We start from the raw sequence: 24,992 nt of genomic DNA on the forward strand, positions 1-24,992 counted from the left end.
CCTAGGATCAGTGTGGTCCCATCCGACTTTTATCACCTATTCTAAGGATAGGGAATACAATTCAATCTTAGGAATACCCCTTTAATGAAAGCTTCTATTACCATTATTAGGAGGTGAATGTTGGGGACCTCAACTGTACAGAATACATAATAAAGCTGTTCTCCGGTGGTGTAATGTGACGGTTGTGATTTAAGGCCCTCAAATGAACAGGTTCCCTTTAATCCAGGACAGCACATGGCAGCCAATATTCAACGACACACCAGTATTAGGTTGTAGTGGTGCAGGTATGAATTTTATTGCATCTTTTGATTGTATACACTTTGCAAAAGGGAAAAAAACAAAAAAACAAACATTGAGTTGGAAACTTCCAGGATCTACATACCTCAAAAATGCTCTAAAATCACCGTGTAAATTAGTTTATCCTATGTACATTTCAATAGTAATCTTCATACAAAGGAGATAATATAACCAGAAAGAAACATTTAAAACTACTCTGTTGCTGGAAAGCTGAATCTAGAACATTTAGGTACCATTGTATGTTTTATCTTACAAATAAAGTTTATTCTCAGACAAACTTTGTGCATTTTTTTTTTGCAGCTTATGTATTAAAAACCCCATACTGCAACGTTCTAAGGCGATCACTGGAAAGCAGATCCCTGACTGTACTTGTACGAGTATGTACAAACTAGGTTCATGTGAAAGGGTGTAGCAATCAGTCTTACATTCACCTATGGGGAACAAGTCACAGGGATCACTCTAAGAAATTGTAACAAGTGATGTATAAAAAGGCATAAGAGAATTCAGCATTGTTTTGTATGGATGCCATTTGGAATAATTGTAAACCTTCTGGATATCGTACGGAGGAGAGCAGAAATACCAGCTGCTAATGCTCATTTACATACATAGTGTATAATTTAATTAACAATAACTTATGCAACGGTTGGTGCTAGTCGGCTTATAAAGGCAATGCTGCTGAGACACAATCTTCGGACAAAGTCTGGGCATGCTGGCTTCATTACAAGGTGCTCCAAGATAATCCTCAGCTCTGTGAACAAAGTCCTGCAAAAACAGGGGATTAAACATATTTAGTATTAGCAGATTGAACTCTTAAAAGGTTGTTGTCCACTTTCACAATCCAAATTTTTTTTCATTGTCCCAATGCACCTGGAATGAGTAATGAAGCAACTTTGCAATAGCTCATAATTAAAAATGCCCTACTTTTTTGTTTCTGTAGACCTATGTGTCTCCATGGTAACAGACTACACAGGTTTCTTTGTTGTCTGTTACCATGGAGACACAAAAGTCTGCATAGAAGCTGTGGAAACAAAAAAGTTAAAATTTTTAAATTAAAGCGGTTATCCAAGTTAAGAAAAACATGGCTACTTTCTTCTTAACGCGGCGCCACGCTTTAATTCACTTCAATGGAGCAGAGCTAAAATACCACACACATCCTATGGGCAAGTGTGGTGCAGCTTTTGGGAGAGAGCAGCCATGTTTTTCTAATCCTGGGCAACCCCTTTAGGATCTATTGCAAAGATGCTTCATTTTAAGAGGCACCGAGACAAAATAAAAATGTTGCGAAATCGTACACCACTAAAAATCAGGACTACAGATGATACATACATCCTAGACTGCAGCGGTGGCTATAACCCAAGTTGCAGGTTCATAACAAATTGCAACTTATATGTACCAAATTATAACGTAGATGGGAAATGGAATAATACTCCGTAGTGCCACTAAATATTGGACGGTAGCTGCCCTATAAGCAAATATCCAAAAACAGGCCTTGCAACAGTACTAGGGATTTGAGCCAGACCAGAATGTCCATGTACACACAGCTGTTTTGGGGGTTTCTTGCCTGTCAGTGCACAGTAGGGTTCTGGTTGGCTTGGTGAGAGGCAATCAATGCGAGTCCAGGGAGTAATGTTTCTCCTTGTGGAGAGCACCATGAGGGTGTAGGGAGTCTTATAGAGCATGCTGGGAAAAAGCTATGCAAATAAGCAATGGAATAATCCTCCACAGTGCCACCCATTGAAAGGCAGCTATCCTATAAATCCATATGCAACCTTTTAATAGGCCTTGCAATATGACTAGGCATGCAAGCCAAACATGGTACTCTGGTCTGGAGAACCCTAATGTGCACTGATGAGGGGCAAGAGACCTGAAACAGCTGTATGTACATGAATAGCTTGGTTTTGCTCAATCCCTAACCCCTGCCAAAAGCGGTCCTAACTAGACTGATCTTCTAAAATATCAGTAAAACTTTTTTAGGGTCATTGAGATTAGTTCGCAAAAAAATGCTGCATGGCGGTTTCAATGGGGCTCCGAGTGCTATTTCAGAGTCTTGTAGATGGAAATCGCCAAGGACCATCAAACAGAGCCATGAGCTCTATACAGCATGCACAGAGTTTTAAAGGTGTTTGCCCAGGATATACTATTGATGATTTGTCCTCAGGATAGGTCATCAATAGTCAAATGGCTGGGGTCCACTGCTTGGGACCGCACACAATCAGCTGACCGGGAGCCTGCTGTCAGAACTGCAATACACAGAGGGTGGAGCGGAAGTTGCTGTTCTGACTCTAGTGTAGTGGCCTCTAGTGTAGCGGAGCAGCGCCTGTAATTACACGCATCGGCTAGTACACTGGGGTCGAAGCATAAGTTCTCACACGCTGACCTCTGTATATTGCGACGCTAACAGCCCGAGTGGTGGAAACCCGGCCGATCAACTAGTGCCGACCTATCCTGAGGGTAGGTCATCAATAATATTTCCCTGGAAAACCCCTTTTATTTATAGCACTTAGCATGAATAAAACTTTACAGCGTTTTACATGAGATGAATTGAAGTTTAAGGACAGTTTCTGACTCTTACCGGCAGTAGGGATTTCTTCTGGAGGAATAACGAAGTGTCAGGAATCTGTAGTAAATAAAAGGCTGCAACAAGCTTCCCTGACCGCTGCAAAATGAACATAAAGTGGATTAAACCAGTGACTAGCAGGTCAGTGTGCAGAATGAGGCCAAACTCACAAGAGCACTGGTTTTCAGCATAATGCAACTGTCACATCATTCTATAAAATATAGTCTTTACATTATTTGTGTCTTTTTGGGTTGATTTATGTATAGTGAGACTCAATGACAGACATGCACTTCATCGATTTACTATATGGCCAAACACATGGTGTGACAGGAACCTTAAGCAGACCATACACAAAAATGGCCATGTTCATTTCCCTACATAAACATAAAATAGGACAAGCTGAATTCCAGCACGCTTGATCCTTCTTTGCCCCTACTACCCCTATATATATATATATATATATATATATATATATATATATATATATATATACATATACATATATACATACACACACACACACACACACACACACACACACATATATATATTACACATACATACATACATACATACATACACACACACACTTTTCGAATTTGTGTGATTAGCTTAATATCAATAAACTTAGAAACAAGTATTAGAAATATCATAACGAAGCCCTTAACTGCCAGTGGTCATTAGTGGGCGTTATTCTAAATCACTGTGATTTACGGGGTTCTAAAATAATCGCTGCATGGTAGCTCGTTATAGGGGGTATAATTAAAAGACAATATAAAACAATCGAATCCCCAGAAGTCTGTTATTACATTCCAGGGGTCACATTCTAAAATATCATATAGCTTGTTAACATCTGTGCTTTTGTTTTAGTATCTGCTGTTGCAGGAAACAAGGGCAGGTACAAACGCTACTTCCCAGTAGAATACAGACAACCAGATTGCTATACGGAAGAGCATTGCCAAGCACTTTGAGGCGCAGGGCAACCCACCGGGCTGAATTGTATATACCCCAATATGTGGTAGGTATGTTAGTGGTTGTGCTCCTCTATATAGTAATCTGCCTATTCTGCTAGAAAGTGGTGTTTCTACCTGCACACACACACACCACTTTTTTTTATTAGTATATAGGAAACAATGGCCGCTGGCATTGGTAATTCATTTGATTTTTCCCTTTGCAGCAATACGTTCCATTACAGAAGCAGCAAAATTGAGAAAAACGAAAATTGTTGCATTTTACTCCCCATTGATTTCAACAGCATTGCTCAGTTATGCTCAGTTTTATCATCAATGGGTGATGAAACTTCTGTTGGGTTCCATTTTTGCTGTCCGATTAATGCATGCGTTTTTAAATGAGCATGCGCAGAAGAAAAAAGACAAAGAAAAGAAGAAAAACAAATATGTTTAAAAAAAAGAATGGAAACGGAGCAAAATGGAAACAAACTGATAGAAATAATCTGTTTTTTTGACAGATTTACTGGATTCGTTAAAGAAAAAAAAAGGAAATTCGTTTCCGTTTTAATCTTGTTTTGCTATCAGTTTAATAAAAAAAAAAGGTATCTGTTAAAACTGGAAAGCAAAATGTTGATGTGACCGAGCCCATAAGAACAAAAAGGAGATACAATGCCTTGCACTCAACTCAACATGAAACAAGAATGGCATTTTTGCACATAATAAAAGGTCAATGTTGATAAAAAGTAACGATTTGGTAATAAAAAGATGGCAGATAAAATGAAAGCCTATCTGTTTTGAAAAAAATAAATGAGTCGCTGACAAAAAAAAAAAAACAACAAAAAAACACAATGCCATTTGATATAGTACATGCACACAATCTGAAAAACTGAGCTGGTTACTAAGGTCCAAAAAAGCATGTGCTTTGAGGGGTTAATAACTAGGGATTTCTGGTGTCCTTGTGACACCCTTGAATTGTGGTTAGTGCTAGAGTGCAAACACTTCAAGTTGGACTTTCACAGCGACGTCATGCTGCCGTAGAAGCCCCATCTACAAGCATAGCCCGCATCCCTATTACAAGTCCATACCTGAGCAGCATGAAGACTGTAGCCGGCATTAGAAAGATCTCATTACAAGCGATGAACTTGAGAATATTTTGCTGATTTGCATTCAGTTTCTCCAGAAGAGACCTGATGAACGGCATACTGTTTGCTCCCTTGGCCTGAAGATGAAAAAAAACAACTACTTGCATATTAAAAGGTTTTACAGCAATTCTGCTCAAGAATATCAGCATTCAGCACGTCATCTAGATTGTCGAAACCTACTAGGACCCAGTATGCTTAACCCTCAAGTCTTACAGCATAAACCAAGGACTTGGCAGGCCACAGCTATGTCTTCATCTAGAATCACTGTGGGATGGCTACTTAACTTTCCTTTGGCGGCCTTAAAGAGGTTCGCCAGAACTCTTAACATTAAACCGTTCTCAGGAGAAGTCATCAATAGCTTATATCGACAGAGGTCCACTGTTTCCCCGCCAACCAGCTGACTGCCAGGCCCGTTGTCAGTGCGACTAGCACTGTCCATATTGCAGCAGCCCAGTTTGGTACTGAAGACACAGCCCCTATTAAATTCAAAGGGAGCTTTGCCCGCAGTACCAAACCAGACCACTTCAATACAAACAGTGCTATCTGCTTTCAACACAGTCTGTATTGACATCGATGCTGGGAAATCGGTGGATCGGCAGGGATAACAAGAGGCAGACGCCCAATGATCAACTATTAATGACAATAGGTCATCAATAGAGATGAGCGAGCGTACTCGCTAAGGCAAATTACTCGAGCGAGTATTGCCATTTTCGAGTACATACCCGTTCGTGCCAAAAGATTCAAAGTCCGGTGGGGGGGAGCGGTGAGTTGCGGGAGTGAGCAGGGGGAGCGAGAGAGAGAGAGAGATCTCCCCCCGTTCCTCCCCGCCGGCCCCCGAATCTTTTGGCACGAGCGGGCATGTACTCGAAAATGGCAATACTCGCTCGAGTAATTTGCCTTAGTGAGTACGCTCACTCATCTCTAGTCATCAACTGTAAATGTCCTGGAGAACCCGTTTAATAGCTGCCTCATAGCAACTCAGAAATTACTGGCACAGCAAACTCTTAAAATACAAATCTTAAAGTGCAGCTACTCGTTAATGTACAGAATAGGTAATTATTCGCAGTTTTGCAATAGATTCTACCAGCCTATCTTGTACATTTTTCTTCCGAATTCTCCTATTTAGCTACGCAGCTACGTGAAGATGGGGCAGAGAAATCTGTTCTCAGCTTGCTAACGTCATAACTGAACAGGGAACTCACGTCTGCGCTGTGCCTGCACTGTTCTCTCTAGTGCAGGCACAGCTGCTCCATATGTGCAAAAGAAAGAGCTCCCCTATGTAATGCAACTTCCCGGTGTTGCACGAACATGAAATTTGACACGAGCATTCTTTAGGTCCTACATAGGAAAAGTAAAGTGGTCGCGATATGATTATTCACTGCTAAGTGCAAAAGTAAGAAACCCCCTATGTAATGTACCTAATCTAATTCTCTAACTTCCCGGTGTTGTACAAATATGAAATTTGGCACGAACATTCTTTAGGTCCTATATAGGAAAAGTAAAGAGATTGCAACTTAATTATTCAATTCTAAGTATAAAAGTAAGTGACCCCCTATGTAATGTAACTAACACACATCTGAACCTCACAAACATGAAATTTTCGCAACAATTTTTTACATCCTAAATAGGAAAAGTAATAAGATCGCAACTTCAATATTCAATTCTAAGTGTGAAGAAATCCACAATACATGAGATAGTTATTTTCTCAGAAACCATAAAGTCTAGGGAAATGATTTGTATACGGAGGACAATCTAATGCTCCTCTATGTGTATATACTGAGGACAATCTAATACATATTTTATTCCTCGGTTCCTCTGAAGTAACCATACCTTCATAAAATTTTTCGTTAGAACAACACATAAACACCTGTACCAGGTTAACTTGGGCGAAGTCGGGTATATCAGCTGTCAGTGGACCCCATAATTTGTCCTCTCAGCACTTTACTCCTGTCTCGGCTGCTCTGTTCCCAGATGCTGTATAAGCAGAAGCCGTTCTGTGCTTCAGATGGCTTCCCCCCTTTCACAGTGCCTGTTCCGCACTGTCAGGATCTCAAGTGCATCAGGTGTACAGATACTATATGCCCCAAATGATGCACTTGAGAGCCTAAAAATGCATCGGGTTTGGCAGGGAAAGGGCGCTGTGATGGGGAGAAGCTGTCTGCACCACAGAACAGCTTCTGTTTACACAGCATAGGGAGACAGAGAAGACGAAGAAACACAGCACCGGGGAACGGGTCGTAGACGCAGTATGTTTGAATATCACTTATTTCATTTATAAAGCCTTCTTTGTACAGTATATGTTATATGGAACAGCTGTGCCTGCACTAGAGAGAACAGTGCAGGCACAGCTGGGGCGCCGTGTTGAGCTACGCAGTTATCTAGCTAAAGATGAATTTCTCAGCCTTGTCTTCTTCACCTAGCTGCATAGCTGAAGAGGGTTTTTGTATGAAAAATATATACAATAGTCTGGTAAAACCTACAGCAAAGATCACCTATTCTGTACATTTAAAAAGAAAACAATTAAAGTGCAATTACTCTTTAAACTTGTACACCACCACCTAATATCTTCACATACTTCCCAAATTTCCAAATGATATTTCATTCTCTAAATGCCCAGACCTAGTGACATCAAAGCTTCTCCTGAACTGTTGCACATGCAGTGCTCTGTACCAAAGTCTAGTGCATGTGCAGATATGGCAAACTTTCAATTGGACACTTAGCAAAAGCCACTGAAGAAGACAAGTGAAAACGGTTTTCTGGGACTTCCATACTTTTGACCTATTTTTCAAATAGGCCATCAATATGAAATCAGTGGGGTATGACTCCTGGCACCCCTGCCAATCAGCTGTGTGAGGTGTCATGGCACTCCTATAAGCACTACACCTTTTTCATTGTATACCAGGCACAGCGCTGTACGTTTTGTAGCTTAATCCCCTTCACTTGAATTAGAGTAAGCTGCAAAAAAGTCATGTGACCAATGAATGTGATATCATAACCAAGGAACAGGCTACAGCACTTGCCTGGGTGCCATGACCCCGTCAAACAGCTGATCGGCAGACGTACCTGGAGTCGGGCCGCCACCGATCTAACACTGAGGACCCATCCTTAGCCTGCTGTAAATGTGTGGTACGTTAAGTGCCAAATTAACATTTCCTACATTTATACATCTATTACTTGACTATATATTGTATATACTGTAATAACGAACAACATACCAATCCGGAGAACCCTTTGATCAGTAGTAATATTTCACTATGTAGAGAGTACGTTACATTGTATTCAGCAGAACATGCTTTAGGGTGCTGCGACTCTGTAGCAAATTCTGCTGCAAATCCGCTTGGTGTGCTTTTTGCTATGGATTTTCCACTACGTGTAAATGCACCGTTATACTACTGGAATATTGCGGGATGACTGTGACACACTACAGTTATGTCTTAAAGACGGATCACTTACGTCCAGGACCTTCTTAGTATACGTTGATGCATGAAGCAATGAAAACAGCAAAACCGGGAATATACTCACTGAAAATACTTGTTAAGGAATACAAATCATTTCTACTGTCAACATAACTTTACATGTCATTGCCTGAAACAGAGAGAACCAATGTTTTAGTTGATTTTTTTAACTTTTAGTTTGGTGTGCCGAAGCATTGTGCCCTATACAGACAATAGCCCAATGCAGTTGCACATAACCCTACTCTATACTGTACTCTTCTGCATCACAGATGCTCATCACCAGCCTCATGTGGATTCACTTAAAATGTAAGGAAAGCTATTTAATAGAGATGAGCGAGCACGCTCGGTAAAGGCAGTTACTCTAGCGAGCACGCTCGGTAAAGGCAGTTACTCTAGCGAGCATCGCTCTTCTTGAGTAACTGCATACTCGTCTGAGCAAATGTGGGGGCGGGGGGGGGGGGAGAGAGAGACCTCGCTCACTATTTGCTCATCTCTACTATTTAAAGGGGTTGTCCCGCGCCGAAACGTTTTTTTTTTAAATTCAATAGGCCCCCCGTTCGGCGCGAGACAAACCCAATGCATGGGTTAAAAAAAGACAAACTGTTTAGTACTTACCCGAATCCCCGCGCTGCAGCGACTTCTTACTTACCTTACCAAGATGGCCGCCGGGATCTTCACCCACGATGCACCGCGGGTCTTCTCCCATGGTGCACCGTGGGCTCTGTGCGGTCCATTGCCGATTCCAGCCTCCTGATTGGCTGGAATCGGAACACGTGACGGGGCGGAGCTACGAGGACCAGCTCTCCGGCACGAGCGGCCCCATTCACCAGGGAGAAGACCGGACTGCGCAAGCGCGTCTAATCGGGCGATTAGACGCTGAAATTAGACGGCACCATGGAGACGAGGACGCTAGCAACGGAGCAGGTAAGTGAATAACTTCTGTTTGGCTCATATTTAATGCACGATGTACATTACAAAGTGCATTAATATGGCCATACAGAAGTGTATAACCCCACTTGCTTATGCGGGACAACCCCTTTAACTAAAGAAAAATAAAAAAATTATTATCTATTTTTGGAGGAATGTAAAATGCTAGATATGGAAATATTTGGTAATAATTGTTGTCTAGTGGTTCCGGACCGTTAATGGGATATCTCCGTCTTACAAAATGATGACATATCAGGATATGCCATCACTTTATGATCAATGGGAGTCCAACCTAAAGGACCCATACTGATCCTAAAAATCAAGGGGCCACAATGCCGATTTCACACTGCATACCCTTCCTAGCATTCCCTGCCACCCGCTGTGTAAGGGTGGCTTTACACAATACAACTATTGTCCAAATAGTCACTTGCTAGAGTGAATGTAAGTGACGGTTGTTCCGTGTAAACACGACTACCAAAGGGGTGACCGGTGAGAATTCACTGACCAGTTGTTTAGTTTCAGCTCATTGCAAAAATAGTCACTGGTTGGTGTAATTGTAGTTTTTCAATGACTACCCAATAAAGGCTTATTAACATGAGCAAGAATCTACTGCGTTGCGAGATGCACAAAACTCGCACGAATATGAACTTCATTATTTTAAATGGATTTATTCACATGAGCGATATTTTACCCTTACAGCAATATTGTGATAAAAGTCACAGCATGTTCTAGCTTTTGGCATTCCCGCAGAACGCCTCGGCCATTGTTTCCAATGACACCATAATAGACATTGCATGGCTCTCGCATGCCGTATGATGTGTATACAAGTACGATGTGGTGGTTCCCATTGAGGTCAATGGGAAAGACTTGCGATCCTCTGACGCACCTGAAACACTGCCTGATGATCTCAATTTCACAGAGGTGATGTAATGAGATTTTGAATGGAAAACACCTCGCAGCGGCATGAAAAAACATAAGTCGGCTGATATCGCGCTCTCCTGTGTGAATGTAACCTAACTCTGCAAGGTGGTGTGTGCTGGTTCGCGGTGTGCCTTCCACCGAACGCTGATTGGCTCCGGCACACACATTTAGTTGCGTTCAGTGGAAACAATGAGTCAGAATTGGGGAGGGATCAAAATTTCAAATACATGCTTGTCAAAGAACCTCACACCCCCTGGCTAGTCAATTTAAGATATTTTGGCCCATGTAAATTGTCCCAACAAGCGATGGTGAAATTGAATAAATGAACTATAATCACTTTGCTTAGAAGCACACAAACAGGTGGCTCTTGTGAGCGACTATTGAGACAATTGTTGCTCAGTGCAAAGCCCTCCTAAGGAGCTGCAGCCGCCATACTCACCTGGATGGTTCAGAGCTGCAGTTCCCCAGACAGCTGGGAGTGCATGCACTGAAGGCCACAGCGTGCCATGTAAAGGCCAACGCTAATTATTCGTTGTTCTATGCTTATTTGACTCACTCTGAATGCTAATATATTTTATATCAGTGATAGTGAACCTTTTAGAGACCGAGTGTCCAAACTGCAACCCCAAACCCACTTTTTTAATCACTAAGTGCCAAACCGTCAGGAGGCGGGGCTTATCACGATATACGATTTTTCCCTTCGTCGTTATAAGAAAGGACAGGGCTGTTTCAAAATAGAAAGGGACGAGCGCTCCGTTGGTGCGGATTTTGACTGAAAATCTGCCGCGTGTCCGCAGCTGATGTCATACTATGCGGCGCTCCCCCTCACCTCCTCCGTAGGCTTCCTGCTGTCAGCGCTCCCCGGCTTCTTGTTCCCAGTAGCCTGTAGTGGCCTCACCTGACCAGTGGTGCCACACCTTACCAGGCCGCTGAGAACCCGAAGCCAGGGAGCCCTGACAGCAAGACGACTACGGAGGTGGTGAGGTGAAGCGCCACATAATATGAAATCACCTGTGGATACGAGACTGTTTTTTCAGTCAAAATTCACACCTGTGCATAACTTGCTGCGGATATTCCGCAGCAGTTCTGCAAAGTGTTAACATATCTTAAGTTAGCTTGAGGTATGCTGCCCTGTGCAGAGTGGCCTCAGTAGTAATAGTGACCACCATAGTGGCCCCAGGAGTAATAGTGACCCCTTTATTGGCCACAGCAGTAATCGTGTCCCCTATATTGGCCACAGCAGTAATCGTGTCCCCTATATTGGCCACAGGCGTGTTAGTGTCTCCTATATTGGCCACAGGCGTGTTAGTGTCCCCTATATTGGCCACAGGCGTGATAGTGTCCCCTATATTGGCCACAGGCGTGTTAGTGTCCCCTATATTGGCCACAGGCGTGTTAGTGTCCCCTATATTGGCCACAGGCGTGATAGTGTCCCCTATATTGGCCACAGGCGTGATAGTGTCCCCTATATTGGCCACAGGCGTGATAGTGTCCCCTATATTGGCCACAGGCGTGATAGTGTCCCCTATATTGGCCACAGGCGTGTTAGTGTCCCCTAAATTGGCCACAGGCGTGTAAGTGTCCCCTATATTGGCCACAGGCGTGTAAGTGTCCCCTATATTGGCCACAGGCGTGATAGTGTCCCCTATATTGGCCACAGGCGTGATAGTGTCCCCTATATTGGCCACAGGCGTGATAGTGTCCCCTATATTGGCCACAGGCGTGATAGTGTCCCCTATATTGGCCACAGCAGTAATAGTGTCCCCTATATTGGCCACAGCAGTAAGTGTCCCCTATATTGGCCACAGTCGTAATAGTGACCCTTATACTGGCCACAGTAATAATAGTGACCCCTATATTGGCCACAGCAGTAATAGTGACCCCTATATTGGCCACAGCAGTAATAGTGACCCCTATATTGGCCACAGCAGTAATAGTGACCCCTATATTGGCCACAGCAGTAATAGTGACCCCTATATTGGCCACAGCAGTAATAGTGACCCCTATATTGGCCACAGCAGTAATAGTGACCCCTATATTGGCCACAGTAGTAATAGTGTCCGCTATATTAGCCACAGTAGTAACAGTGATCCCCACAGTCGCCTCAGTAATTATAGTGACCCCTATATTGGCCCCAGTAGTAATAGTGACCTCCACAGTGGCCTCAGTAGCAATAGGGACCACCCCAGTTGCCTCAGTAGCAATACTATTAATACTTGGGCAGATATAGGGGACACCAATACTAATAGTATCCCCTATATTAGTCGCAGTAGTAATAGCGCCCCCCCCTGAAACCACATACTTACCTCCTCCTGGTCTTCAAAGCGCCGTTGGTCCTCTGCTTGGCACTGCTGCGAGTGGAAGTGTGTGCACCCAGATTCCTTCTCCTCTCCTTTTGCGGCACCAAAGAGGAGAGGTCAGGGGAGGAGGATCCTGGGTGCACACACTGACGTCAAGTTGTACAGCTATAGCAGTGCCACTGAGTGATTACCAGCCAAGAAGCCGCGGCACCCTGGCTAGTGATCACTTTAACAGTGACCCGACGTCGGTGTGTGTGCCCACAGAGAGAGCTCCGAGCGCCCCCTCTGGCACGCGTGCCACAGGTTCGCCACCGCGGATATATATATATACACATACACACATGGCAATTTCTTCCTTACGCCTTCCTTTACTACAATGAACACTTGTGACCTATCCACGGGATAGGTAGTAAATGGTCGGTCAGTAAGGGTCCCACTGGTGAGATCCCCTGTGATTACTAGTATTGGGGTCCAGAGTTCCCCATCCTCAAGCCACCTGCACAACTATATTGAGGAGGAGCTTGTATGGGGTGCAGCACTCGACCGTTCAAGTAACTCCAACATAGTATCATGCTTGACCACTGTGAAGAAGGGGAGACTTGAGACCCCTTCAATACTGACTGTGGGAAAACCACATTGGGATATATCTTTACACACCATCTTCACATTGTTCCGTTATTGCTCCATCTTTCTTTGACACCTTTATATGTAACCATAGTAAACAGCAACTAGGAAAGGATACTAGTGACAGGGTATGAATTGACAAAGATGAGTGAATATAACAGGTAGTGACAGCTGTCCTCTAACAGAGCCTGGCTCAAGAATGCCCGGCTCAGCTGGAAGTGTGGCAACCTCTGGTGTAACCGCAGGGCACTGGTGAGAGCATTGGCCAGCAAGGCACGCTGATAGAAACTGGCAGCTTCATGTAAACTGGAGAGAAGACAAAACACAGTCATAAGTGATACAAGCAAAATAAATTCTCTTTGTTACATTTGTTGCAGTATACGGAAGTGAGCAAATTAGGTTGTTATTGGGGTGTGTAGGGTGCAGTAAAAATGACATGTCTTTATTCTGAGTATCAGCATGATTACATGGAGATTACATTTATACAGGTTTTTATGTAGTACTACTTAGAAGGAAAAAAAAGTAACACTTTCTCCCGCCATATTTGATCTGTATAACTTTTTTTTATTTTTCCATTGTTGTGGCTGTGCAAGGCCTGTTTCTAGTGGGGCAGCCAGCAGTTTGTACTGGTGCCAAGTTGGCGAATATAAGGCCCCCTGTCCACGGGCGTTGCGGGAGCTGCCGCTCGGGAGCAGAAGCCGCAAGACAAATCTCCGACGGTCAGCCTATCTGACATATAGGCTGACTGCGGAGAATCGCGGCAATTCGCAGCATGCTTCGCAGCATTGCCAGCCGCGAGTGGAGAATCGCAATGATTTTCCGCTCGTGGATATGGGGCCTGTGCTTTCCATAGCAAAGCTATGGAAAGCTTCAGACGGCGTGATTCACCGGCGATTTACCGCCGTCGAAATCACGCCCGTGGACAGCGGGCCTAAGACTTTTTGATTGCTTTTTTTTCTTCTTGAAGACGGAGGTACCCATAACCCATTTATTAGTCCTCATAGGGGACTTGAACATTCAATTGTTGGATCGCTTATACAATATAATGCAATACTACAGTATTGCATAATGCTGCATTTTGTACAGGCTGCCAAGTACAGACGTGTTACGGGTGGACATTTAAATCCCAATCAATTGATACATTTAAATGCCGCTGTCCGAACTGACAGCAGCATTTAAAGGGATAACTGCTGTGATTAGAGTTCTTCCTGTTCGTGGCTGCTGCAGGCGGATGTCAGCTGTGAAACACAGCCAATACCCGCTGTGTATGGAGCATCTTTGCTCCCAAGCCCGCTCCATATATAGTATATGCTGTGGACATCTACAGACGTCCAAACAGTATGAGGTATGTGAACTTAGTACATATATCTGTATATGTGACACGAAGGGCAAAGCAAAAACGTACATAGATAAAAAGTAACTTACCCTAAAATAGGAAGAATAAATAATGCTGAACAGTATACTGTGAACCACCGGGACAGCCACATAGCTGTGTCAAGTTTATTCGCCATCAGGAATTGCTAAGGAAAAAAAATATTTACATTAAAATATATTTGATCCTTCGTAACATACAAAAAGTTATTCAACACCATTTGGGTTTTTGTTTAATTATGTTCGATGCAACCCTCCAAATCCCTCATATAGCCATAGGTAATAAATGTGATAAAAGTCTGGCTGCCTGTAGCCACCACTAGGAGGCGTGTGAGAGTCTACTGCATATGACTTGTACATTCAACTCAATAATAAAGTAATATGCAGTAAGTTGCATCTCGTTGCAGCTGCAAAACACGGCAAAGTTAACATTTTATAGGTAGCTGTCCCATTAAAATTCTGTGCGAGCTGCAGGGACCACGTTTTAGGCCGCATTCACATCTGCGTTGGGTTTCTGTTTGGGGATCCTGTTTTTTTGCTCCATTATGACAGCAGGAAAACAATCCCTGCTGAGATGGATCCATCCTCTGACAGAATCGAGCGGAGACCCTTTTGACTATATTGGAGTCTATCTGGCTTCTTTTATACCCTCCAGCATTCTACCGGAGAGATCAGTGTAGCATGCTGTGCTATCTTGGCCAGAATTCTGCGCCACATCTGCATCGTACGCTCCAAATGATAGAAGTGAATGTACCTCTAGAGCTAAATATGCTGAGCAGATTGACAGTACGAGGCCTCTAGCGCTCTAGCGTATTTTGGGCCATGACACGTCCTATTCCTGTCCATTCCACAGATGATAAATAGGACATGCCAATGCATTTTATTCATTTAAACCTTTGCTTAGGAGTCCAGTGGGCGGTCCTATCAGGGATTGACAGCTATCACTACATGCAGCCATACAGGGAAGGCCGTCAATCACCATATAAGACTTCCCACTGGACTTCCTATTCGGTTGAATATGGGCTTATGGCACACGAGACAGAAGTTTTCCATGTTCACCCAAACACGGTGTGGACATAGCCTCAGAAGGACTGCCAGTGCCTATGTAGTACCGTCTGAGGTCTACAGGAACAAGCCATGATATTACTGCAGCTCCTTTACAGCATTGTGTTTAATTACAAACCATTGCTGGAATTTGCTGGGAATTTCCTAGAATGAAAGAGAGTTAATATTTAATGGAGGTTTAATTGACAATTTGTACTTACTGAGGTGAAAGTAAATAAAGGTCACACAAGTAGAACAGCCAACTTTGAAGCGGTTTGGTGATTACACATAAAAAAGATTTGAATGACTGGGTATGAGAAAAACAAAAAGACAGCATACTCACTTGTCTTCGGCCCTCTGGGACACAACTTAAAGGCTCCTGCGGCCCTGGCACGGACGTCCGCCAGGTGTCAGGTGACCACTGTGACCAATCAGAGGCCACAGAGTCACCGTCGGAGCTCCTGGCATCATGGCATGAAGAATGCAAGTACTGATGCTAGGAGTTCGTATGGTGATGCTGCGGTCTCTGATTGGCTGCAGTGGTCACCTGTCTTCCAGCGGATGTGCATGACGACTGCCGGGGCTGTGAGAGCCGTTCAGCCATGTCCCAGAACACTGGTGAATATTCTATCATTTTTTTGTTTTATCTCATGCCCAGTCATTATTATTTTTTTTTTTTTTTGCAATGACTCAACCGCTTTAAATACATCTTATATACGCCCAACCTCCAGACTTCACAGATTAGCATATATAATCAGATACATGTCTGAATCCGGAAGAGTCCCCAGATGCCATTTCAGCTCTGTTCACATCTACCTTTTGCCTTTTGTTATAGTGCTGTGTCTGAGTCACTGTAGAGTGGATCTTCATGAAAACTGTTGATTCACAAGGGGGTTCATTGGGGTTCTGTCATTTTGACGACAAACGTATTGCTGCATGCAGTGCTAGCCATACGGTCCAGTATGATAAAACAGCTGACAAAGGCAGCATCTTTAAATCTATGGGACCGCTTACATGGAACAAAAAAAAAAACAAAAAAAACACTTGGTGCCTGGAATTTTAGACCTCATTCTGGGTATTTTTGTGCTTCCGATTCTGAAAATCCCACCCATTTCTTTGTAGGAGCTCTAGTTTATGAGATATTCCTGATGGCATTATTTATTGTCTCGCCAGCATTAGCTTCTTATTAGTACATATGGTACACATTGCCACCACTGCATGGCAAACCTAGGTTGATGAAACAATTTGGAAAGACAGTGAAGAGAAATGGAAGGTGTTTCAGCTACTAATGTAGAAAATTTCCTGTGATGAGCCTGGAGAAGATAATAGCAGGTAAATTCAATGGACCACAAATCTGAGAACTCATAAGACCGGCGTTTCCAAGATTCATGGACAACTTTGAGGCGCAGTCATTATTCTGTATGGTTGTAAAGCATTTCCTTGGGAACTATAAGGCTGTAGACTACAGAGAACTTGTGGAGAATAGGCTCACTTCTGTTTCTGTACACTTGGGTGTAACATGAGCATCAAAATGATTTCACCAGGAACTAAGGACCCTGGAAGAGCAGGACTGCGGACGATGGGACACACATGTAATGCCAGACTACTGGTGCATGTCCAGGAATACCTCATCACAGGAAATCACAGAAATGCGGTTCCATCAACACGTCTCAGGGCTCCCCCACACAGGCATTTGAAAAATGCAGTGTTTTTTAACGCTGAGTTTACTGCGGTTTCAGCAGTGTTCTCATTTATTTTGCCAGCGTTTTGGCTGCGTTTCCAGCACAGCTGAAAAAAAAAGCAATACTCACCTAGCAGGCCCCGTCTGGGTCCCTCGCACTGCGCTCCGGCTTTCCTGTAAGGTTCCGTGCACTTGTCAGCACCGACAGAACATCTCTTGCTGGTAACAGGGATTGAAAACCCCGCCTCCAGCAAGAGATTGCTCTGATTGGTTCTCGAGTACTGGCTCAGCCGCTCAGAGCCAGCGCTCGATGCACCAATCATGGCCATTCATTAGGTCATTTAGTAGGCCTAATGGAGAAAACTAAAGTCATTTTCTGAATCTATGACCCCAAAAAGGTTCTACTGTTTCATGTTCCAAAAATTGTGTTCCGCAGTGTTACCGTTTAAATATTGGTTGATTGTGTGAACGATGAGCAATAATTGGTTCACTGTTCATTTTATGGAGGCATAAAAACCATTCTGCATCGTTTGCCGGGTTGTTACGTGTAAAAGGCGATTGCTCGGTTGTTCATAAACCATTCCCAAGCATTTGCAGCCTCCCCTGATGGACCGAACGAGCCATGATGACAAATGACGGAAAAATGATGTGTTTAAACGAACGTAGTTTCAAAGTAACAGTAGCTAGATAAAAGGAGAAAAAAAAGAAGGGGGTAAAACTCACCAGTACTCCTCCTCCCTGAGGAGCGCTGTTAGGGACGGAGTCCGCCATGTCCACCAAACCTGAAAAACACCAGAAAGGAACATCAACGTAACTGGGCAGTAGTAGTAATAGCAATAAATCTGCAGCTACCAGAGGATTACTGTAAACGCGGTGCCACTGCCCACCCTGTTAAACACATCACTTCTGACAAGTCATGTCAGACGTGGTCATCGGTGAGAGTTAGACTGGCTGCAAACAAACAGGTCGGATGTGGGAGCCCGCAGCAGAATCCGGCCCTGTGCCCGGTGTCCGCGCATACCAGTTTAATTCTGTATTGCGAATGGACCCGGCGGCTCGCCGTCAGACGTGCGCAGTACAGATTGCTTTTCCAGCACTATTGCTAAGCGATGATGTGGGTACCCACAGCCAATCCGGAACGCATATTGTGGATAGGCTGCAGATCGGACAGCCTCCATTGACTGCAATGGAAGCCGTCTGTGCGGAATCAGAACAAAAATAGAAAGTGCTGCAATTTAATTTCCGCGAGCAGAAATTGCTGTCGCAATCGTGTGAGCGGACGTGCGAACGTTCTATTTTTGTTAATGGATTGCAGAGATTCCACAATTCAAATCCGGTCGTGTGCCGCCGGCCTTAAGGAGTAAAACGTCCCCCCAATTACTAAAGGGGGCATCTCTTGGATGAGGTTACAGAGATTGGCGCGGAGGGAGGCGTCTAGTGTCACTTCTGACCCGTCTCTGTAAACCGATACCTACATTAGAAGTAATTCAAGATACATTTTCATAAACCCGTCAACCTGTAAAACAGAGCTCACATTTCTGCATCAGGTTCTTCAGCCACTCGGTTGATCACTATTAAGATAGGTCTAATTTACTTGCAGCGTTCTTCAGGAAAAGCGATCAACAGCCCAAAAAAGTAAACACTAGTTCCATCACTGGTAGTAGTAAGAGCTGAAGACCAATACAAATACTTTTTTCTTTTGAGCCAGGATAGTAAAAAGTTTAATATTTCTTTAAAAAAAATGTATTTATTGTTAAGTTTCAAGAACTTGAATCTAGTTATAAAAAAAAAATACAAAAAGGCTGTAGTGCCAAATGTGTCCCCGTGCGGGGGGTATACGGAAAACGCTATGTGAAACACGGGGGGAAGAAGAGAAATAAGGAAAAAGAACAGGGGTGAGTGACCACAAACAGGCACATCTCCAGTGATAAAGGGTAGCAGAAGAGAATTCTTCCAGACAGTTTATGTAAAGTGACCAGACGTCCTGCTTTGGGACCCCGTGTCCCACTTTCACCCGCGACCTCACTTTCGGGACATCTGGTCACCATGAAGGTGATTACCAGCCATGGGTGCCACAGCTTCCCGGGTTGGTAATCATTTTGCGGTGTCTCAGCTGGATGCCTACACTGACGGCAGTATTTGCATCCAGGATCTTCCTCCCCTGACCTCTTATCCTTAGTTCCACAGGAAAAGAAGAGAAGGGAGGAGGCGCTGCTGAGAGTGCACAGACTTCCCCCAGCAGCAGCAGTGAGAAGAGCAGCAGCAGCGCTCTAAAGACCAAGAGAAGGTAAGTATGTAGGTTTCAGGGCGGCTCTTTTAGTACTGGAGTTACTGTGGGGGTCACTGTTACTACTGGGGTCGATATAGGGAACATTATTATTTAGTGTCCCCTTTATCAGCCTTTCTTCAGCCAATTTTCTGTGGAAAATTCTGCAGTATTTCCGCATCCAAAAAGCAGTCAAAATCTGCACGCTGTCTATTTTGAAACAGCCTTGCCCATTTCCAGCACATTTAAACATACCCCAGCAGTAATAGTGCCCCCCCTTCCCCTCCAGCGGCCACAGTGATAATAGTGACATCTCCCAGTAATAATAGTGACCCCCCCCACAGCAGCTCCCCAGTGTAACAGCAACACCCCACGGCGCCCCCCGCCAGTGTAACGACACCCCACAGCGGCCCCCCCAGTGTAACAACGACACCCCACGCTGGCCCACATGGAAGAGGGACGCCTGCTGCGGGCCCCTATTGCTTTTTACCTGGCCTTGAGAGTCCCCCTTGCATCAGCACCGTCTCTGCTGCCCATGCCGCTGCCGATAGGAGGGCATATGAAGAGGCCCCGCCACCAGCGCTTACGCTCCCAGGAGGGATCTGAAATAGGGGCTGCCGCCGTCTCTGCCGCCCATGCCATTGCCACTGCCGACGTTCAGCCTCTCCTCCAGGAGCAGGACGGCACTGAAATTGGCCCTTCCGCTGCGCTCCCTGACCAGGACGGGAGTTGTGGGAACAAACAAGCACCCAGCCGATCAGATGCTGGGGGCGTTAACAAGTCTCAATGCTGGTGCATTATGTCGCCACCCCTAACTTCCGGTAGCGACATAATACAGTAGTAGCCAGTGCTGCTAGCAGCGCAGCTGTGTGAATGCCGGCAGGGAAGCCGCGGCCCCTGCCGGCATTCACAAGTGGTGAGCGTCCGATGGCAGTGTGTGCCAGTATGGAGGGGTGTGCGTGCCGCATGTTCACCCGCACTGCTCTAAGGTCTCCATTTCACGTGGTTTCCACCCTGCAATTTTCTATAGCTGTGAACAAGGTGCCAATGGCGACATTTTGCCATCCAGCTTTAGATGCATTCACACAGATTTCCTTGCAGATTTTGGTGCAGATCTGCCGCAGATCTCACCCCTTCAATTTGAATTCAATTGGAAGACTGAGATTTGTTGCAGTTCTGCACTAAAGTCTGCCGCATACGCATAATGTCCTACATGTATGTACTCTGAGTACAGGGTTTGTTCGGAGCGGAAGCTTATCCTGCTCCATACACAGTGGGTGCCGGCTGTCATTGATGAGTGCTCACACTGATAAGGGCAGTTAACCTTTTAAATGCTGTCAATTCTGACAGTGGCATTTAAATGCCTGGATTGGCATTCATGAGTCTGGCCGGCCTCCTCATGATACAATTGTGTGGTGCCGTTCAGTTGTCTTACAATTCGAGAGCCTTCAGAAGGCCCCCAGGGATGCCATGAATGAATGGCTAGTAAGGAGTGCTTTTGGCTCATCTTAACAGACTGCCTATCAGAATATAGTATAATGCAATACTATGGTATTGCATTATACTGTATGAGGGTGCATTCAGACGACCGTATATCGGCCGGGTATTCACGCCGGCCAATATACGGCGTCTCTCTCTGCAGGGGGGGGGGGGGGGGGGGGAGGCTGGAAGCAGTGCTCTGAGCTCCCGCCCCCTCTCCGCTATTTGCAATGAGAGGAGGTGGGACTGGGGTGGGGCTAAGTTCTGGTAATTAGCTCCACCCCTGTCCTGCCTCTTTCATTGAAAATAGTGCAGAGGGGCGGAGAGGAGGCAGAGAGGGGGCGGGAGCTCAGAGCACTGCTCCCGCCTCTTCCAGCCTCCTTCCCCTGCAGAGAGAGACGCCGTATATCGGCCAGCGTGAATACCCGGTGGTCTGAATGAACCCTCAGGGATCAAAATACTGCAAATTCAAGTCTTTGGGACTAAAAAAGTAAAACAAAAAAAAAAAAAAAAAAAGGGGTTTCATTATTGTAAAAAAACAAAGAAAATTAAGAGTTAAAAAAAAGACTATTCCCATATTTAGAATAATAAGCATATTTGGAACCATCACATTCTTAAAAGTCCAATCTATAAAAATAATGTATTATATATCCCACATGGTGAACATCGCAAAAAAAAAAAAAATTACACAACAGAAGACTTGCACTTTTTTGGTCACCCTCTAAGTTTCACACGACGATCGCAATTGTGTCGCGAGAAAATCGTGTCATTTTTCCTTAGACTTCTGAGCATCAGCGCTGCTTTTTCTTACAAAATATTTTTTGCCGTGATTTTTTAGTGAAAGTCAATGGGACTTTCTAATGTTAAAATTGCAATGCGATGCGATAAAAAGGAGGCTTCATAGGGAAACACGGGAGATTTTTCTAAAAAGAGCGCATCACAGAAAGGTAGAGCATGCCACGATTATTTGCTCTTGCCAAATCGCATGAGTGAAAATCTCGCTGATGGGAAGGGAACTATTGTAAATTATGGGCTTCCTAATCTGCTTTCTATTGACTATCGCATCACGTGAAAACCATGCGATTTTCTCGCCCGTGTGGAGCCACCCTAAGGCCTCATGTCCACGGGCACGCACGGATTCCATGTCAGAATACCGCAGCCATGAACATTTACTCACCTGTCCGGATGCGGTGCGGGTCTTCACTGTCCCGGCGGGATTTTCTTTTCTTCTGCACTGCAGAGAGTGCGGGCGAGCCGGTCGGCATGCCGCGTGGACGCGCAGTGCATTTTTTAATTTAAATTTGCTGCTTTCCCGCAGATTGGCGGCATGTCCGCAGCGTCAGCTGCGGCTGTGCTGCGGATCAGCCGGCTTCCATTGACTTGAACAGAAGCTGTTCGCGCGTGAATCCACAGAAAACGGAGCATGCTGCAATTTCTATCCCGTGCGTGCGATCCGCACGCTGGCATAAAATGACATCTGCAGGTGTTTAATTCCCTGCGGATGCCCAATGATTGCCTATGGGCATATTGAACTGTGGGTGACCCACGAGGATTCCACAATTCAGTCCTACCCGTGGACATGAGGCCTAAGGAAAAAAATGTCATAAAAAGGGATCAGAAGTCATATGTACTCAAAAATGGTACCAATAGATCCAGCAGGAAATCCTGCAAAACGCAAGCCCTTCGACAGGAAGAGGAAAAAACAAAGTTATGGCGGTCAGTGCTATCTTCTGCGGTTTATTGTCCATTTCACGCGACTTAAACATTTTTCAGTACATTAAATAGTATCATTGAAAAATACACTTCGTCCCGCAAAAAAAACAAAACCAAGCCCTCAGACAGCGACGTCAGCGGAAAAAATAAGCGTTATGATTTTTTTTTTTTTCAAATGGGGAGGAAAAAAAAAAACAAAAATAAGAAAAGCAAAAGGCCGCGTCCTTAAGGGGTTAAAAATATGGTTAGTGGTTGCTATGGCAACACAGATAGCTGTTCATTTTGACAGTTTTTTATAAATCTGCTCAGTGTTACTAAGGGGAAGTGCCCGGACAGGTGATACATTGTATCCACAGGCTCTGCAGTATCAGCCCCAGGCCGCCTCTGTCATGGCTACCAGGTCCATTCATTCTCTCTGATGCCACACAGCGCCCGCTCACACTCCGGCCCCGCAGTGCCCTGTGCCCGCCCCATCACCCGGTACCCGGCCACCCATTCTCACCGCATACAAGTCCCGGCGCCGGACACACTCTTCTCCGGCAGCGACAGCAACCCGGTGACGTCACTCAGCAGCTCCGCCAATGGCTGCAGAGCAAGCAGGGAAAGAGGCGGGGTTCCAAAGCGGCAATAGGGCGGGACCTGGCGCGAAACTAACAACGTCACGGTGATTGGCGGGTAAACGGCCAATGAGAGAGAAGGAAGAGATGACAGTTCTAGAATTTTCTGCATATAGTGGGTACGGTCACGTGAGGGCCCAGCCGCCGGATGGGTGATGTGGTTGGACTGGTGCATATAGTCGTGCTGCTGTGTGTGATGGGTGCGACGGGATGTACAGCTTCCGGGAAGCGGGTGGGCGGGAAGAAGGAGTCAGAGATGCATCATCTTACAAGGAGCCCTGCAGAACGTGTTTATACATAGGAACGTGTTTCTCTGGGAGGTGTAAAGGCGCCGTCCGCATGAGCTGTGATTTGGGCCGGCTGCACGTGGGGGGATTTGCCTTGCGGATTCTAGAGCTGTCGTCCGCCTCCGGATAGCGTTGCAAATACTGTCCATAGCCGCTATGGAAAAGCGATTCTTCCTGCACACGAGCGGAAACCAACGGCGGTGAAAATTTGCCGCATTCTGCCATCTTCCTGTGGTTCTCGCATCGATGGCTTCCATTGAAGTCAAAGGAAGCCGTCTGACCCGCGGCCCGTCCATAGTTGACATTGCGGACTGGCTGCGGATTCCATGCGAAGAGCATGAGTGTAAAAGGAAAAAAATGTGTACTGCGCATGGCCGACGGTGAGCCGCGCGAACCATCCGCAATACAGATGAAGCGAACCGAAAGCGGGTGCACGCGGACGCCGCTGCGGTATTATTGTACCGGTGTTATTGCATCTTGACGCCACCAGCAAGTACTGGTGGAGTCAAGATTAACAGGGGTTGACGCCCCTTGTACGTGATTGGCTGCAGGTCCTGGCAGCCCAGTTAGCTTAGCCTACAGCTCCACAGATTTCTACTGCAGAGAGCGGCCCTCGCCGCGGGTGCTAGGGGCTTTCCCACCAGTGAGCCAGAAGGCAGCACCCCCCTCTGTGCTAAAGCGCAGAGTGGGGTCGGCAGCAGGGAGGCCAAACCGCGGCAGCGCCACAGCCACAGGAGGAGAGCGGCGAGCCTGACAGCGCTGCCCTGTCCAATCCCCCAAGTAGCGTAGGGACACAGCAGCAGGGGCGCGGGAACCACACCGCCAGCAAGCAGCGGGAGCGGCACTGCCGCCAGAGGCGGCGACTCAGGCAGAGGGACAGCAGGCCCCATGAGTGACGGAGCAGTGCAACAGGGAGAACAGCCGTGGGTGAGCACTGGCAGGTAGTACACTATCACAGCAGCCAGGGGAGCAAGGGCAAGGCAAGCGCCCGAGGAGGGCTTAGTGAAACCATTCGGGGGGGGGGGGGAGATCATGGGCTTCCTAGCGCCTTCCGGGAACTGTAGCTATTCAGCCAATCGGGAGCTAGGGGTGTGACGGGTGTTCCTCCATGGAAGCCCTATCAAACCCCTAGCTTCCAGTGGCGTCAAGATACAATAATACCTATTGTACCTGGACGCCCCTGGAAATGGTGGGTGCGGTAAAGCGTAAGTCTCTTTGACAGCCAGGTGACGCCCCCTGCTTGTGATTGGCTGCATGCCGCGCTCCCTGTCCTCGGGCTCACAGGTCATGGCAGTGAGTAATGACTACGGTGTCTGTTATCGCTTGGGTCTTCGGCCTCTCAGCTGTGCCCCCTCAGCAAT

At 45.6% G+C, this 24,992-nt stretch overlaps 1 protein-coding gene across 1 annotated transcript; it reads right to left on the reverse strand.

The window, feature by feature from the left end:
- Positions 1-265: 265 nt before the first annotated feature.
- TMEM33 (transmembrane protein 33) lies at positions 266-23,314 on the reverse strand. Its single transcript, XM_066573142.1, has 8 exons — positions 23,230-23,314; positions 17,993-18,051; positions 14,599-14,693; positions 13,292-13,479; positions 8,400-8,467; positions 4,890-5,023; positions 2,870-2,953; positions 266-1,059 (listed from the first exon to the last, which is right to left on the reverse strand). Exons 2-8 carry the CDS (start codon positions 18,038-18,040, stop codon positions 930-932), a joined length of 747 nt encoding a protein of 248 aa, XP_066429239.1. The 5' UTR covers positions 18,041-18,051; positions 23,230-23,314; the 3' UTR covers positions 266-929.
- Positions 23,315-24,992: the final 1,678 nt, after the last annotated feature.

The sequence above is a fragment of the Eleutherodactylus coqui genome, chromosome 7, assembly GCF_035609145.1.
Source record: "Eleutherodactylus coqui strain aEleCoq1 chromosome 7, aEleCoq1.hap1, whole genome shotgun sequence".
Classification (NCBI taxonomy): Eukaryota; Metazoa; Chordata; class Amphibia; order Anura; family Eleutherodactylidae; genus Eleutherodactylus; species Eleutherodactylus coqui.

What these genes read in the sequence shown, in the direction of transcription:
- TMEM33 (XM_066573142.1), bottom strand. Translation starts at nt 18,040, where the DNA reads ATGGCGGACTCCGTCCCTAACAGCGCTCCTCAGGGAGGAGGAGTACTG. An exon ending in CTCAGGGAGGAGGAGTACTG is followed by an intron (nt 14,694 to 17,992) that starts GTGAGTTTTACC and finishes TTTTTTCCTTAG; the next exon opens with CAATTCCTGATGGCGAATAA. An exon ending in ACAGTCTTCATGCTGCTCAG is followed by an intron (nt 2,954 to 4,889) that starts GTATGGACTTGT and finishes TTCATTTTGCAG; the next exon opens with CGGTCAGGGAAGCTTGTTGC.